The sequence below is a fragment of the Archocentrus centrarchus genome, chromosome 22 (assembly GCF_007364275.1).
Source record: "Archocentrus centrarchus isolate MPI-CPG fArcCen1 chromosome 22, fArcCen1, whole genome shotgun sequence".
Taxonomy (NCBI): domain Eukaryota; kingdom Metazoa; phylum Chordata; class Actinopteri; order Cichliformes; family Cichlidae; genus Archocentrus; species Archocentrus centrarchus.
Window position 1 is genome coordinate 8709359 of NC_044367.1, and position 12746 is coordinate 8722104.

The window sequence follows — 12746 nt, forward strand, 5'->3', positions numbered from 1 at the left end:
TCTATCTATCTATCTATCTATCTATCTATCTATCTATCTATCTATCTATCTATCTATCTATCTATCGATAAACATCTAAACATAGAGAGAGAGAGAGAGCGCACGTATCTGATGGGAGCGCATTTGCAAAAAGTGGGACAACTTCGCCGAAACACGTTGTTTGAGCTTTCACGGTGTCCGTAGTTTTCTTGCGGCTCAAGCACGGTGCGCTGGTTACGAGCGCTGAACAAGCACGCGCGTTTTTTGCCGCGTGGGCGGCGCAGAGACGCTGGGGAAACCGTATCTGATGGGGAAACGCGGCTCGACGTAACACCGGTCTCGTTAGTGAATCGGCTCCTGTATTACTGCCTGCACTGCTGAACGCGGTAACTGCATCATTACCTGCTTCTTCTCTGTCTGCACAGATATTCCATTGCCTTCCTGATGGTGTGTTTTTCCCCGGAGAGAGAGAAAGAGAGAGAAAGAAAGAAAAAGAGAGAGAAAGAGAGAGAAGTGACCTCGGAGGATCCTTCTTGGAAGCTTGAATCCTTACTGGATCTGGAGATTCCCCGTTCAGTCCCTAAAATCAGTGTTGGACAATAAACTTGTGAGCTTTTCATCAGAATCCTGTGTTTTGAGTCCCACCCGTTCACTGAACATTATGACACGATCTATGTGACGTTTGCTCTCTGGATGAATTCTTGAGAGCAAACGTCACCATCAGCCTGACGCCTTTCCTGTTTCACCTCCTTTATTTCTGATGCGCAGTTCGTTTCTGTGAGCATAAAGTTTCTTCAAAGTTTGGATCCCGGAGGTCACAATGAAAATGCTGATGGTCCTGTTTCTCCTGGGAGTACAGGAGGCGGCGGCAGGTCAGTTAGGAATTCATGTTTTGGTCTTTTTACATGACACTGTTATTATTGTTAAATTCATACCCTCTGAAATACACATGTATGGATGGTTTGGTCCACAGATATGGGGCTGTTATTGTAACAAAACATGTGTAACTGCATCCGCGTGTCTCTGTGTGTGTCCGTGTTCAGATACGTGTTTATATCAGTTTGTAAATGTGAAATAAATCTGCAGATATTAATGTTGAAAAGTCTTAAAGTTTTGCTCGAATCACTAAAAAAACTCACAAGTCATCAGTTACCTCACCCAGCGGTTACACCCTGACCTTTGCTGCAACTCTGCCTCCGCAGATTTGTCTGTAATGTGGGCTCTTTCACCCTCAGCTCAGGCTCACAGGCTCAGGGTTTCGCACATGCTCAGTACGTACCACCAGGTGGCGTATTACTCGGTCTAACAGTCACATTAGCCTGCTGGTAGCGGTGGCTGTGCCGATGCAAGGCTGGCTCAGATGGACCTTCACTGGATTCAGCACATGCTAACTGTAAGTAGCTGTTTCTGTTTGTTCAGTAGCTTCATCAGCAGCTGTAACTGGAACAGCTGATTACTCAGCTGATGGTTCAGCAGCAACATGACGTCAGAGAGCAGCTAGCTGAAGCAGTTAGCTGAACCTGACTGTGTAGGAGTCAGTGGAGGATGTGATCAGCAGAGGCAGACTAGGATATGACTGATGGAAGAAAAATACTCAAAGCTTTATGACACTGAAGGAATTATGAAAGGAGAATAATCAGAATAACTAAATGAATGTCTCTGTGTCCAAAGCCCAGTCACAGTAAATACAGAGGGATGCTTCTCTGCAGCAGTCTGTGACCTCTGTCAGGACTGACTGGAACATTATTAATAATACACTCAATAATACACTCAGATAATACTCCATTACAAGTAAGAGTCTGGCTTTCAGAAACTACTAAAGTATGCATGTATTACCAGCAAAGTTTCAAAATATTAAACTTTATTAGTACTTTAAGCATTTCCAGAGCAAATGCCATCTTCAAACCAAGCAGCTCCCACTATGCAAACATCAGTGTCATCAGAAATAAAGCATTTTATTATTGTAAATTCCTTTAAAACACACAATGTAGAATTGGATTGGAGCATCATTTAGTTACAGCAATGACTGAATATGAAGTAAAATACGAGCCTGATTTTTGCATTTGTTGGCCTGATCTGTAATTATCTGCTCCAAATCTCTTTGAGGTCTTTCTTGGAGAAAAAGAAGGTTTGCAGACCCACCACCTCTGTCAGCAGATCCTCCAGCTGCAGTTTGATCTCCTCCCTGCTCCTGCGACTCCAACAGGAGGTGCAGAGGTCAGCATGATCCACTCAGATTATCTCTAAGCAGTTTCCATCACATAACAGATGGTACCATCATGTCATGTAAAACACAGCAACCAGATCCAAGAACACAGCTGTTAATGTTCAAGTACATGTCATAACCTTGTGTTCATTCATAAGTGTCCTACTGTGCCAAATATATGCTGTGAACATGAACCTTAGTGCTGCAGGTACACATGCAGAACCATCAGGTCATATATTCAGATGTAAATAAAATGTAAAGGACATTTCTGAGGATATTCAAACATTGTGCTGATTTATGTGACCTTAACACTGATTCCTTTTTCTACAGAAACCGCACATCCCAGAAATTCAGTCCTTGGAGTTCATGCTGACCTCAGCCCTGAGATCCACATTTCTCAGCAGTCTTAAAAGGTTAAAGTCCTGAAGAAGTTTGAAGATCCACTTAAGCAGCAGTGTCCAAAATCAGACCCTGTGCTACAGGCAGTGACAGCCTGAGTTGGGCTAACTGTGAGGCGTTTAATGGTGAACAGTTTGATGGTTTCAAAGCATGTCGAGGCCCCGGGAGTAGACTGCCTTCACCATCAGCTCCTTGGGGGGGAACTGCAGCAGGTTCTCCAGATGTTCCTCAGAGTCTGTTCCAAAGACCTGTGAGACCGATCCTCTGTACTCAGACACACAACTCTGAACATTTAAAGTGTTGTTCACACAACATGCAGAGAATGAGGAACGGAGGAAAACAGGAACAAAAGGAGGCGGTTAGAAGGAAAGAAATGTGTTATTAATAAAGCCACACAGGTTTAATCTGCTCAGGCAGCACAGCTCTGACTGCTGAGGTTACATTTCTCAGACTCAGCTCCCATCAGTGCAGCTCAGTGTTCTCCATCCTTGGTAAACACTGTAGACAGTAATGCTGCTTTTACAAGGAGAGTCATTATTATTAGTTTTTAGAAAGTCTTTATTGAGCCATTGTTGAAGACGGTCAGTGCAGAAAAACCACTCTGACATTATTATAAATTCAGCAGGGAAATAAAAAAACTCTCCTAATGTTGGAAAACCTGGAATGATTAAAATACTCAAACTTTTACTGCAGATATTTTTACTTTAACAAAGTGTGAAAATTAGTGTGACATGAGTGATTATTTTCCAATAAAAGCACTGCTGCTGTTTGTGCTGTGGTGATGCAGACATTACTGAACAGCAGTGAACACATGGAGTCAAAATTACTCCAAACACAATTGTTGTTTACTTTAAAAACTCTGTATGTGATGATTGTGTGACGTCAAAGATCAACTTTGTGTAAACTGTAAACTGACTGCAGTGTAACAGTGAACTTAATAAATGAGGAAAAACTGGATATATTGTTGCTCTTATTTTTCTTAAAACATCTCAGGCTTTTCATCTTTTAGTAAATGAGTGAATGTTGTCAGATTGTTAAAGATCATGTCCATTATTATGCAGAGGTTTTTACTGATTGGTCCATTTTAAACTGGACCGCCTGCACCTCATCAACTAAATGACTTTGACACCCCTGTTAGAAATTTGTATTTATTGTCCATTTATTGTCCAATGGGTGAGCATTTTAATTTTCATCATGAACTAAAACATTCTCTAATAACTCATCACTAAAGCTCACTAATGTGTGTTTATATCAGGTGTGTATAATTTTTGTGTTGTATAGACTGTATATACAGAGCCACGTGTCATTCAGTGGGTTCATAAAAACTGAGTCTCCTGCTCTGTGATGTATTCAGTATCATTCACCAGTATGTGAACATTTCTATTTAAACAATATGAGCACATTTATTATAAATAACAAACTACAAGCTGAACATAAATTCACTGTTTGAGTCGTTTTTGTTGTTCTGATATCAGCGCTTCATTATTACTGAATAAAATAAAGTTTATAAAGATATCTTTATTGTCACTGCATAATACAATGACATTTTGTTAGAGCCGTCCCCCAGGTGCCAAAATAATAAATACACTAGATAGAAAATAAGAATATAATTAAAATCAATCAGGATCTGATATTTACAGTGAGCAGAAACATTATTAGATGCTGATAGATACTTTGATCATTTACACTTTACATATCAGTATTCACTAATATTGGTATCAGTGCTGAAGGATCAGTAAGAAGATGCTGCAGCTGAAAAATGCAGTTTGTAATTCAAAAATATTCAATTATGTCCACCAGGGGGCGCTAAGTGTTTAACCTTAGTCTGTAAGACAAACCGATCAATCCACAGACCTTTAAAGTCCATAAATGTGACTTACATGCATTTACATGAACCATAATGTGATTGATAATCAGAAATACTCACCTGAAAACCTGATTACAAAATAAAGATAAAATACATATTTGCTTAAAATAATATTTTTAAATAGTCCCCTAATATCAGGTTTGGTTTTATTGATAATATTATCTATCAGAGATATTAGGGGGAAAACCTTTTCAGTTTACATGAATCAAGAAAATCTATGAAAATTACATAAACAATAAAGCTGTCTGGATAAAGTTTGTTCTTGGTTGCTGGTTTAGAAAACCTGTTACTGAAAATCTGAAACAAAAACCCTCCAAAACCAAAACCTGGACACTCACATTAAAAAAATGAAATCAATTAATATTTCATATCAAAGATGGTTATAAAAAAGAAAACAACCCACTATGGAAGTCACAGCACATTTGATTCAAAAGCTCAGAATAAATAAATCCAGTTTATAGTGTAACATGCAGGAGTGTGACAGAAGCAAGAAGGTAAGAAGTTTATTTGTTGAACTCTGAGAATAAAATGAAAATCATAGACTGTAAACATAATGAAGAAAACTGAAACTAAACCAAACAACAGCTTTCTGTGAAAACCAGGTTCATAACTGATTCTGTTAAAGTCACAGTCACAGTTTTAAAGAAAAATCATCAATAATCAGAATAAATTCAGATCATTATTCATAAATCTATTTGTATTTATTGAAGGGACAGCAGGATTATTATAAGATGACTTTAATGTGCTCTAGTTTTTTTTATTGTGTTCATTAAAAATATAAATCTGTGATCTCATATTAACTGTTCCCACAGTGATCCACTCTCTGAAGTATTTCATAACTGGATCCTCTGGAGTCCCAAACTTCCCAGAGTTTGTGGTTGTTGGGATGGTTGATGATGTTCAGATAATTCACTATGACAGCGACACGAAGAAAGCAGAGCCCACACAGGACTGGATGATCAAACTCACAGCAGATGATCCACAGCACTGGAAGGGTCAGATTGCACTCGCTCTGGATGAGCAGCAGGAGTTAAAAGCCAACTTTGAAACTGTAAAGCAGCTCTTCAAACACACTGCAGGTTTGTTTCTGTTTCATTTTTCTCTGATTCTTCCTGTTAATGTGTTTTTATTTTCAGTAGGAAACACATTCACATTAAAGAGTTTCATTCAGATCACAGATTTAGATTATTAGCAGAATAATTCAGAATGACTGTAAAGTAGAACTACAGTCTGGAACACCTAATAAACATGTTTATATGTACTGATATAATCTGTCAGTCAGCTGACTGAAAGTTGATCAAAATAAGATAAATCAATGATATTTACAGGTTCCTGTTTTATATAAATTTTTCTCTCTGAAAGTTTGATTATTTTTTCTATAATTTCTCAGTTCATTAATGAACCAAAAAACAATCTTCAGAAAATCATCAGGAACAATAAGAACTAGTTTGCATTAGAAAAACTCTGAACTGAAATTTGTCTATTAATAAAAACAAAGATTCAAATGTATAAAAAAGCTACTTGGAGCGTTTATACAATATGTATCACAGTCTGACTATCCCAGCTGATAAAGGGCAGGAGGCAGGTACACCTGCACAGGTGGCCAACCTGTGCAGACAGTCGCCATTCACTTACATTCACGCCTATGGGCAATTTAGAGTGACCAGCTAACCTAACCCCAGTAACTGCATGTCTTTGGACTGTGAGAGGAAACCCACACAGACACAGGGAGAACATGCATCGAACCCAGACCTCCTGTCTCTGAGGCAGCAGTGATATTTCTGCTGGTTCAAGTTTCAGGACTCAGATTTTTTTTTTAATCTATTGACTGAATATTTTAAAAAAGTCACTGAATATTTAAAGATGAGTTTAATGTCTAAATAAATGGATCTGCTCATTAATCCTGGACTGAAGCTTCTAGAAGAAGCTCAGCACAGGCTGCTGTGTAGCTCCTCACAGGAGCTGGACTGATAACAGGCTGCACAGGTTTGGAGGGTGGGGGGGGCTTCATCTGGGACCTCCCTCTCCCCTCTGCTGGGGTGGGAACGTGGCCATGGGTCTTCAGAGCTCTTGATGGGTTGTGGACAGCCGGGGTGTCCTGGATCTTTGTCTATCTGTGTCAGGGTTCTGGAGGGCGGAGCTGCAGCTTTCTGCCCTCGTTAGTAAGAACATGTCATGACATGGACACAGACACACACAGACACGCTCATGCAGGCACAGAAGAGCAGGATTGTTGGTTTGTGTAACCATGCTTTTTTTCCGTTTTTTTTTTTACCTCTAAATTTATTTGTTTTTTGTTTTTTCTTCTTTTACACCCGCAGCAGTTGATGAACTGCTCTCATTTTCCTATTTTCTCCCCTTTCTCTCTTTTTTCCTCTCTCTCAGCCTGTCAACTCTGGCATTACAAGGACACATGTATATGTATGGAAAATAACACAAATAAATAAAATAAAAGTACAAACATTAATTAGAGGAGCCTATAGAGAATCTATAGAGCTCATCTTGGAAGAGTAAATATGTCGGGCACAACATTCAGATCACAATTCTGGCTGCAAAACCTACCAGACATGACAGGCTAAAAAAAAATAGAGAGAGCACGAACTGTGTTGCAGTCTCTCTAAAATCTGCATTATTGATCATGATTGGCTGTAAAAACCTTCCACTGAGCTGACAGCAGCAGCTAATGCAGCTCCTCTGTGTGTGTCTGTGGCAGTAACACTGCTGCAGGCTGTCTGTGGTTCACTGCAGAGTCTCTGTTTCTCTGTCAGGTGTTCACACTTATCAGGAGATCTCCGGCTGTGACTGGGATGAAGAGACTGATGAGCTGAATGGATTCAGCCAGTTTGGTTATGATGGAGAGAACTTAATATCATTTGACCAGAAGACACATACGTGGACCGCTTTTAATCAGCAGGCTGTCATCATAAAAAACATCTGGGACAATAACAAAGCTCGCGCTGCATGGGTGAAGACCTACTTCACTCAGATCTGTCCTGGCTTTCTCAAGACGCTCCTGAGCTATGGGAGGAGCTCTCTGATGAGAACAGGTGAGTTCATATGAGCAGAGTTAGAGTGATAATAATAAATCATATTTCTGATTTACTGCCACATTAAAATGTGTCTGACTCTTTCTCCACCTCATCAGTCTGGTTTCCTCGGTTCCTGCATGTGTGTTACAGTGTTATCATCACTTTATGGGACTAATAAAGGCATTCTTGATTCTTGATTCTTGATAACTCACTGTTTTAACTACACTTCACAGCATTTCTATTAATCTGAGGCTCACAAACTGCATCACATCACAAAGAAGTTACTCTGCTGATAATAATAATAATAATGAATGAACTGTTTCTCTTTATTCCTCAGTCCTTCCCTCAGTGTCTCTCCTCCAGAGGTCTTCCTCCTCTCCCATCACCTGCCACTCTACAGGTTTCTATCCTCACAGAGCTGAGCTGGTCTGGAAGAAAGATGGAGAGGAGCTTCATGAAGGTGTGCACAAAGGAGAGATCCTCCCCAACCATGATGGGACCTTCCAGATGAGTGTTGATCTGGACCTTTCAGCAGTTGGCCCTGAGCACTGGGACAGGTACAGCTGTGTGTTTCAGCTCTCAGGTGTGAACGAGGACATCACCACCAAACTGGACAAAGCAGGAATCAGGAGCAATGAAGGTGAGACTGAGATCAGAGCAGACAAACATGGGAAACAGACTTTTACAGTTTCCTGTAACGCTCCTGCAGCTCACAGGTTTTTATGTCCTGGATGATAAATCCTGTTTCCTTGGTGTGTCTGTGAGTTTCTGTCAGCATCATTTTAAAGCCTGCATCAGTTTAGATCAATAATGTGTCCCAAAGTTTTCCCCACAGTTTTTCTTTGCTGACCAGAACACACGTTAGTTTTCTTTGAAATGTTAGATTTGAACTAACAGATTTATTTTATTAATGTGTTTTAGTGCTCTAGAGACAAAATTTAGTTGTTTTTCTCATCATGTTATAAACCTGGAGGCAGCACGGTGGTGTGGTGGTCGGCACTGCTGTCTCACAGTTTGAAGGTCTGGGTTCGATTCCACCGTGGCCTCTCTGTGTGGAGGCCACAGTCCAAAGACATGCAATAACTGGGGTTTGGTTAGTTGGTCACTCTAAATTGCCCATAGGTGTGAATGGTTGTCTGTCTCTCTGTGCTGGCCCTGCAACAGGCTGGTGACCTGTACAGGTGTACCTGCCTCTCACCCTATGACAGCTGGGATAGCCTCTGGCCCTGAACCAGAGAATGGATGGACATCAGAACTTTTATTGTTATTTTATTGGGATGAAATTAGTTGTTCAAACATTAGTGACTATAGAGAGGCTGATTGATTATTTTCTGTTGATCTGCAGGAGGTTCCCTCTCCGTGATCATTCCTGTGGTTGTTGCTGTGGTCGTTCTCGCTGCCGTCGCTGTGATCGGATTCATTATTTACAAAAAGAGAACAGGTGAGAGAGCAGAACTACCTGGATCTGTTTGTACACTGCAAACAAATGATAATGATGGTAATAATTCATCACAGTCATTATTTACAAAGGAAAATAAATAATTCACATAGAACTAAATTAGTAGCAACATAGAAATAAATCAACTAGCCAAAAACAGTGTAGTAGGGCTGCTCGATTATGGAACAAAATCATAATCATGATCCGGTGTGGTGCTAATCACATATATCAGTAGGGATATCCAGATTGCAAAATGAAATTATTAAATTGTGTTTCATGACTTGCATCATGTGTGAAATGAAATAATGTGTGAAATCGATAGTCGAACTGCTAAAATTATGTATTTCTCTCATTTTGTTTCAGACAAACGTCCCCCAGCTCGTAAGTTAAACTTCATCTGTTTCCTCTGATGTCTCTACATGAAATATTGTTTGTGTGTTTGAACCTAAAGTCTCCTCAGGCCTGTGTTACCTGTAAAAGTGTGCGCTCAGAGCAGGATGTGCTCTAACTGTGTGTTTCTGACGTGCAGCTGTGGAGAACCCTGAAGTTCAGGAACAAATGGTTCCTACAGCCTGAAGGACCAACAGCTCCTCTGCACTCAGTGAGACACTGCAGAGTTTATCATGTTTAATATTTCATTTTAAAACTCATGGAAGATATTATGACTGCAGCAAACTCTCCTGTTTATACATAACCAGAGGGAAAAGTTTAAATCATATGTGTCAGTGTCCTGCAGAAGCATGTGAGGCAGATACCCGACTGAACTGGAATATTTTAATGATGATGTAAATATGTTGTTTGTGCAGCTGAACAATGCAAACATTCATTGTTTTTCTCTCTTCAGGTTTATGGATAAATGCACTGAAACAAGAGGCGGAGCCTAAACTGGAACGTCATGGATTATTGATGAAATGATGGAACGTTGGGGAATCTGGTTGTAGATGATTATTAATCAATATTTAACTTTGAACATGAGTAACAAATGTTTAACAAAAACATCATATCTGGATCATTTCTGTGCCCATGTGGAGAAAAAAAATTACCTTTAAACAATAATGAAAATTATTTTACAGCTGCAGTCACAGTTAAACCTGCATGAGTGATAATAACTAATAAAGGTTATCTTATCACCTTAAACAGATCCACTATATTTACAGTTTAGTGTTCCTGGTGTGGGGTTTGTCAGAAAAATTATATATATGTCCTTTATTTATGAAGGACCGGGCGCACAATAACAGCTCTCATAGTGAGGCCTCACTAAGCAGCCTCACTCAGGCTGCTCATCAACAGGAACTCTGACACCAACTTATACAAAAACATGATTATTATAACTGATTATTATAACTGAATGATTATTATACTAACACAGAACTGATTTTCTTAACAGGTTTCCTCATAAATCAATGCATCAATAATAATAAAAATGTGGACGTCCATAAACAGAGGTAGTGATACGTGGTTTCTCCTCTTCATAGATATTCAGGCTGCTGATCATTTAGTTCTTGATGCTGCAGCTCAGCAACAATCTGAAAATCTTAGAAATAATCTGAGATTTTCCTCATAACTTGTTAAACTTTGTAAACGTGATGATGAACTTTGTGCTCTGAGACGACTCAGCTCTCAGCTCTCAGAGTCCTCTGAGAGCTGAAATGTGATCCATCAGCAACGCTTTGGACTCACATTTGTTTCTATGACGTCTCTAAATTATCAGTTTATTGAATTCACAGAAAATATACATGAAGTAATGACATAAAATACTTGTTACCATCGTTATGTGCGTGTCCAAAGGAGCACAACATGTTACCCACATTTCACTTTATATTCCTTTACTTTTTAAAAAACTGATTTCAAGCAGACCTAAACAGGTTTTACTGTATGACTGAATTTTTGTCTTAATAAAGATGTTTATTGTGTTTTGTTTAAGCCCTGTTTTGATATTTTTGATGTTAGAGTTCAGTTTCAGACTCTGAAGTGTTCTGTGTTGTTTTTAACACACTGATGAATGTGTATCTGCTCGTAGTTCAGGCTTTTTCTGACTCCTCTGTAAACATGAAAAAATGAATCAGTGATGCTCAGATTGCTTCTGCTGTTGGTTTGATGGAAGAAATTCAGTAAAGCTGCTGTTTCTCTTTTTCACACTTTTCAATAAAGTCCCAAATAATCCAGATTTCTGTCTTTTTGTGATCATTATAGAATCTGCACTTAGCTACGATTTCATGAACACTGCCCAGATATTAACACACTGCTTCATAACCACATTGTAACGCGTGACAGGAGCTCACTGAGCTCAGCTGTAATAATGAAGCTCAGGTCATTATGCTGTTAACTCATGACAGCACAACAGGAAAAGTCCCCCCCCCCAGGGGAAACATTTCCATCATGAATATGTGATGATCCAGGTCTTTGATCCAATATTTTGAGTTTATTCTTGGTCCTTAGACTTTATCTTATTCCTGAAATTTTTTCTAATTTTTATTTTTATGCCAAATTTGACAGGCTTAACACAGATTTTCCCTGTAACTCAGATGATTTTGTCATTCAGGCGTCACACACACAGGTTTTGAGGGCTTTGAAACAGGTGAAAGCAGCAGGTCCAGACCGTGTCTCACCCACAGTCCTAAAGACCTGTGCAGAACACCTGGCAGCTGTGTACACATATCTTCAATGCCTCTCCAGCACAGGCTACAGTCCCACGGATCTTCAGATCCTCCACCATCATTCCCGTACCTAAGAAACCAGATACATCCACACCAGTCGCCATGAAATATCTGGAAAAGCTGGTGCTCAAAAATCTCAACTCCATGGTGCCAGAAACTGCTGACCCGCTTCAGTTTGCTCCACCACACCCTCCAACACCTGGACCACAGCAGAACGGATGTCAGGATGTTTGTCCCACTACACCTCTGCCTTCAACACCATCCGACCAGGAAAGCGGATTGGAAAACTGTTCCACCTGGGGGTCCCGACTTCTGCCCCCTGCTGGCAAGTATAAACATGGCATAAATGACTAAACTAAACTAAATGGATCAAACCTTGTTTAAGAACACCAGACAGGTATCTGAACACACAAGAAAATACAGGTGCCACATTCCTCCCTGGCAAAATAAATGTTGACCTCAACATAAGTGTTGACTCGCAGTTTAACATTAGCTAAAAAGCCCAACAGTACAAAATATAACAGTATAAGGTGTAAGGCAGAGACATTTTACATTACACATTTAGTGGCAATTGATCTAAAGTGCCATTCAGGTTTCACCGTTACAGTGCATTACTATCACTGTGTGACATATTCACAGTTTTCTCCAGCAGTGCAGTGGCTTTTTCCCGTGTTAACTCTTGTTAGACACTAAAAGGTATAACTTTGATCTGAAAACACATCATTTACATATTTGACATGTCTCAGCTTGAGTCTAACATCTTAATGCATAACCAGAACATTTCTTCAGTAATTTTAACCTGGTGAACATTACAATAACATATTAACAGTTACTCTCCCCTTTTCTTTGAAAATGCACATCAAGGGCAGTAACCACTGGATTTACAAACAGTGCCTGTTATCCTGTCCATTCCCTCACTTACTTGTCCCAAAACATTCAATGACAATGCGCAACAACAATCCACATAAACTCTCTGCCTGTCTCTTAGCAGTATCCTGGGGCAAGTGTAGGATAAATTATAGGTGATCCAAACATCTGTGGAAGTACCCAGGGTGGATTATAATAACCAAATGATGGTGTCAGTGCATTTACATACAGTGGATTGGTGTGAGCCCCTGCCACACGATGAACTGGTTGACCTAATGTTTCATATGTTAATGTCTCCTTAGGT

General features: G+C 39.7%; 1 protein-coding gene across 1 annotated transcript; it reads left to right on the forward strand.

The window, feature by feature from the left end:
* The first annotated feature begins 251 nt into the window (after positions 1-251).
* Positions 252-11085, forward strand: LOC115772343 (major histocompatibility complex class I-related gene protein-like). Its single transcript, XM_030718534.1, has 8 exons — positions 252-851; positions 5264-5530; positions 7220-7498; positions 7818-8120; positions 8826-8921; positions 9282-9299; positions 9448-9519; positions 9763-11085. Exons 1-7 carry the CDS (start codon positions 800-802, stop codon positions 9492-9494), a joined length of 1062 nt encoding a protein of 353 aa, XP_030574394.1. The 5' UTR covers positions 252-799; the 3' UTR covers positions 9495-9519; positions 9763-11085.
* Positions 11086-12746: the final 1661 nt, after the last annotated feature.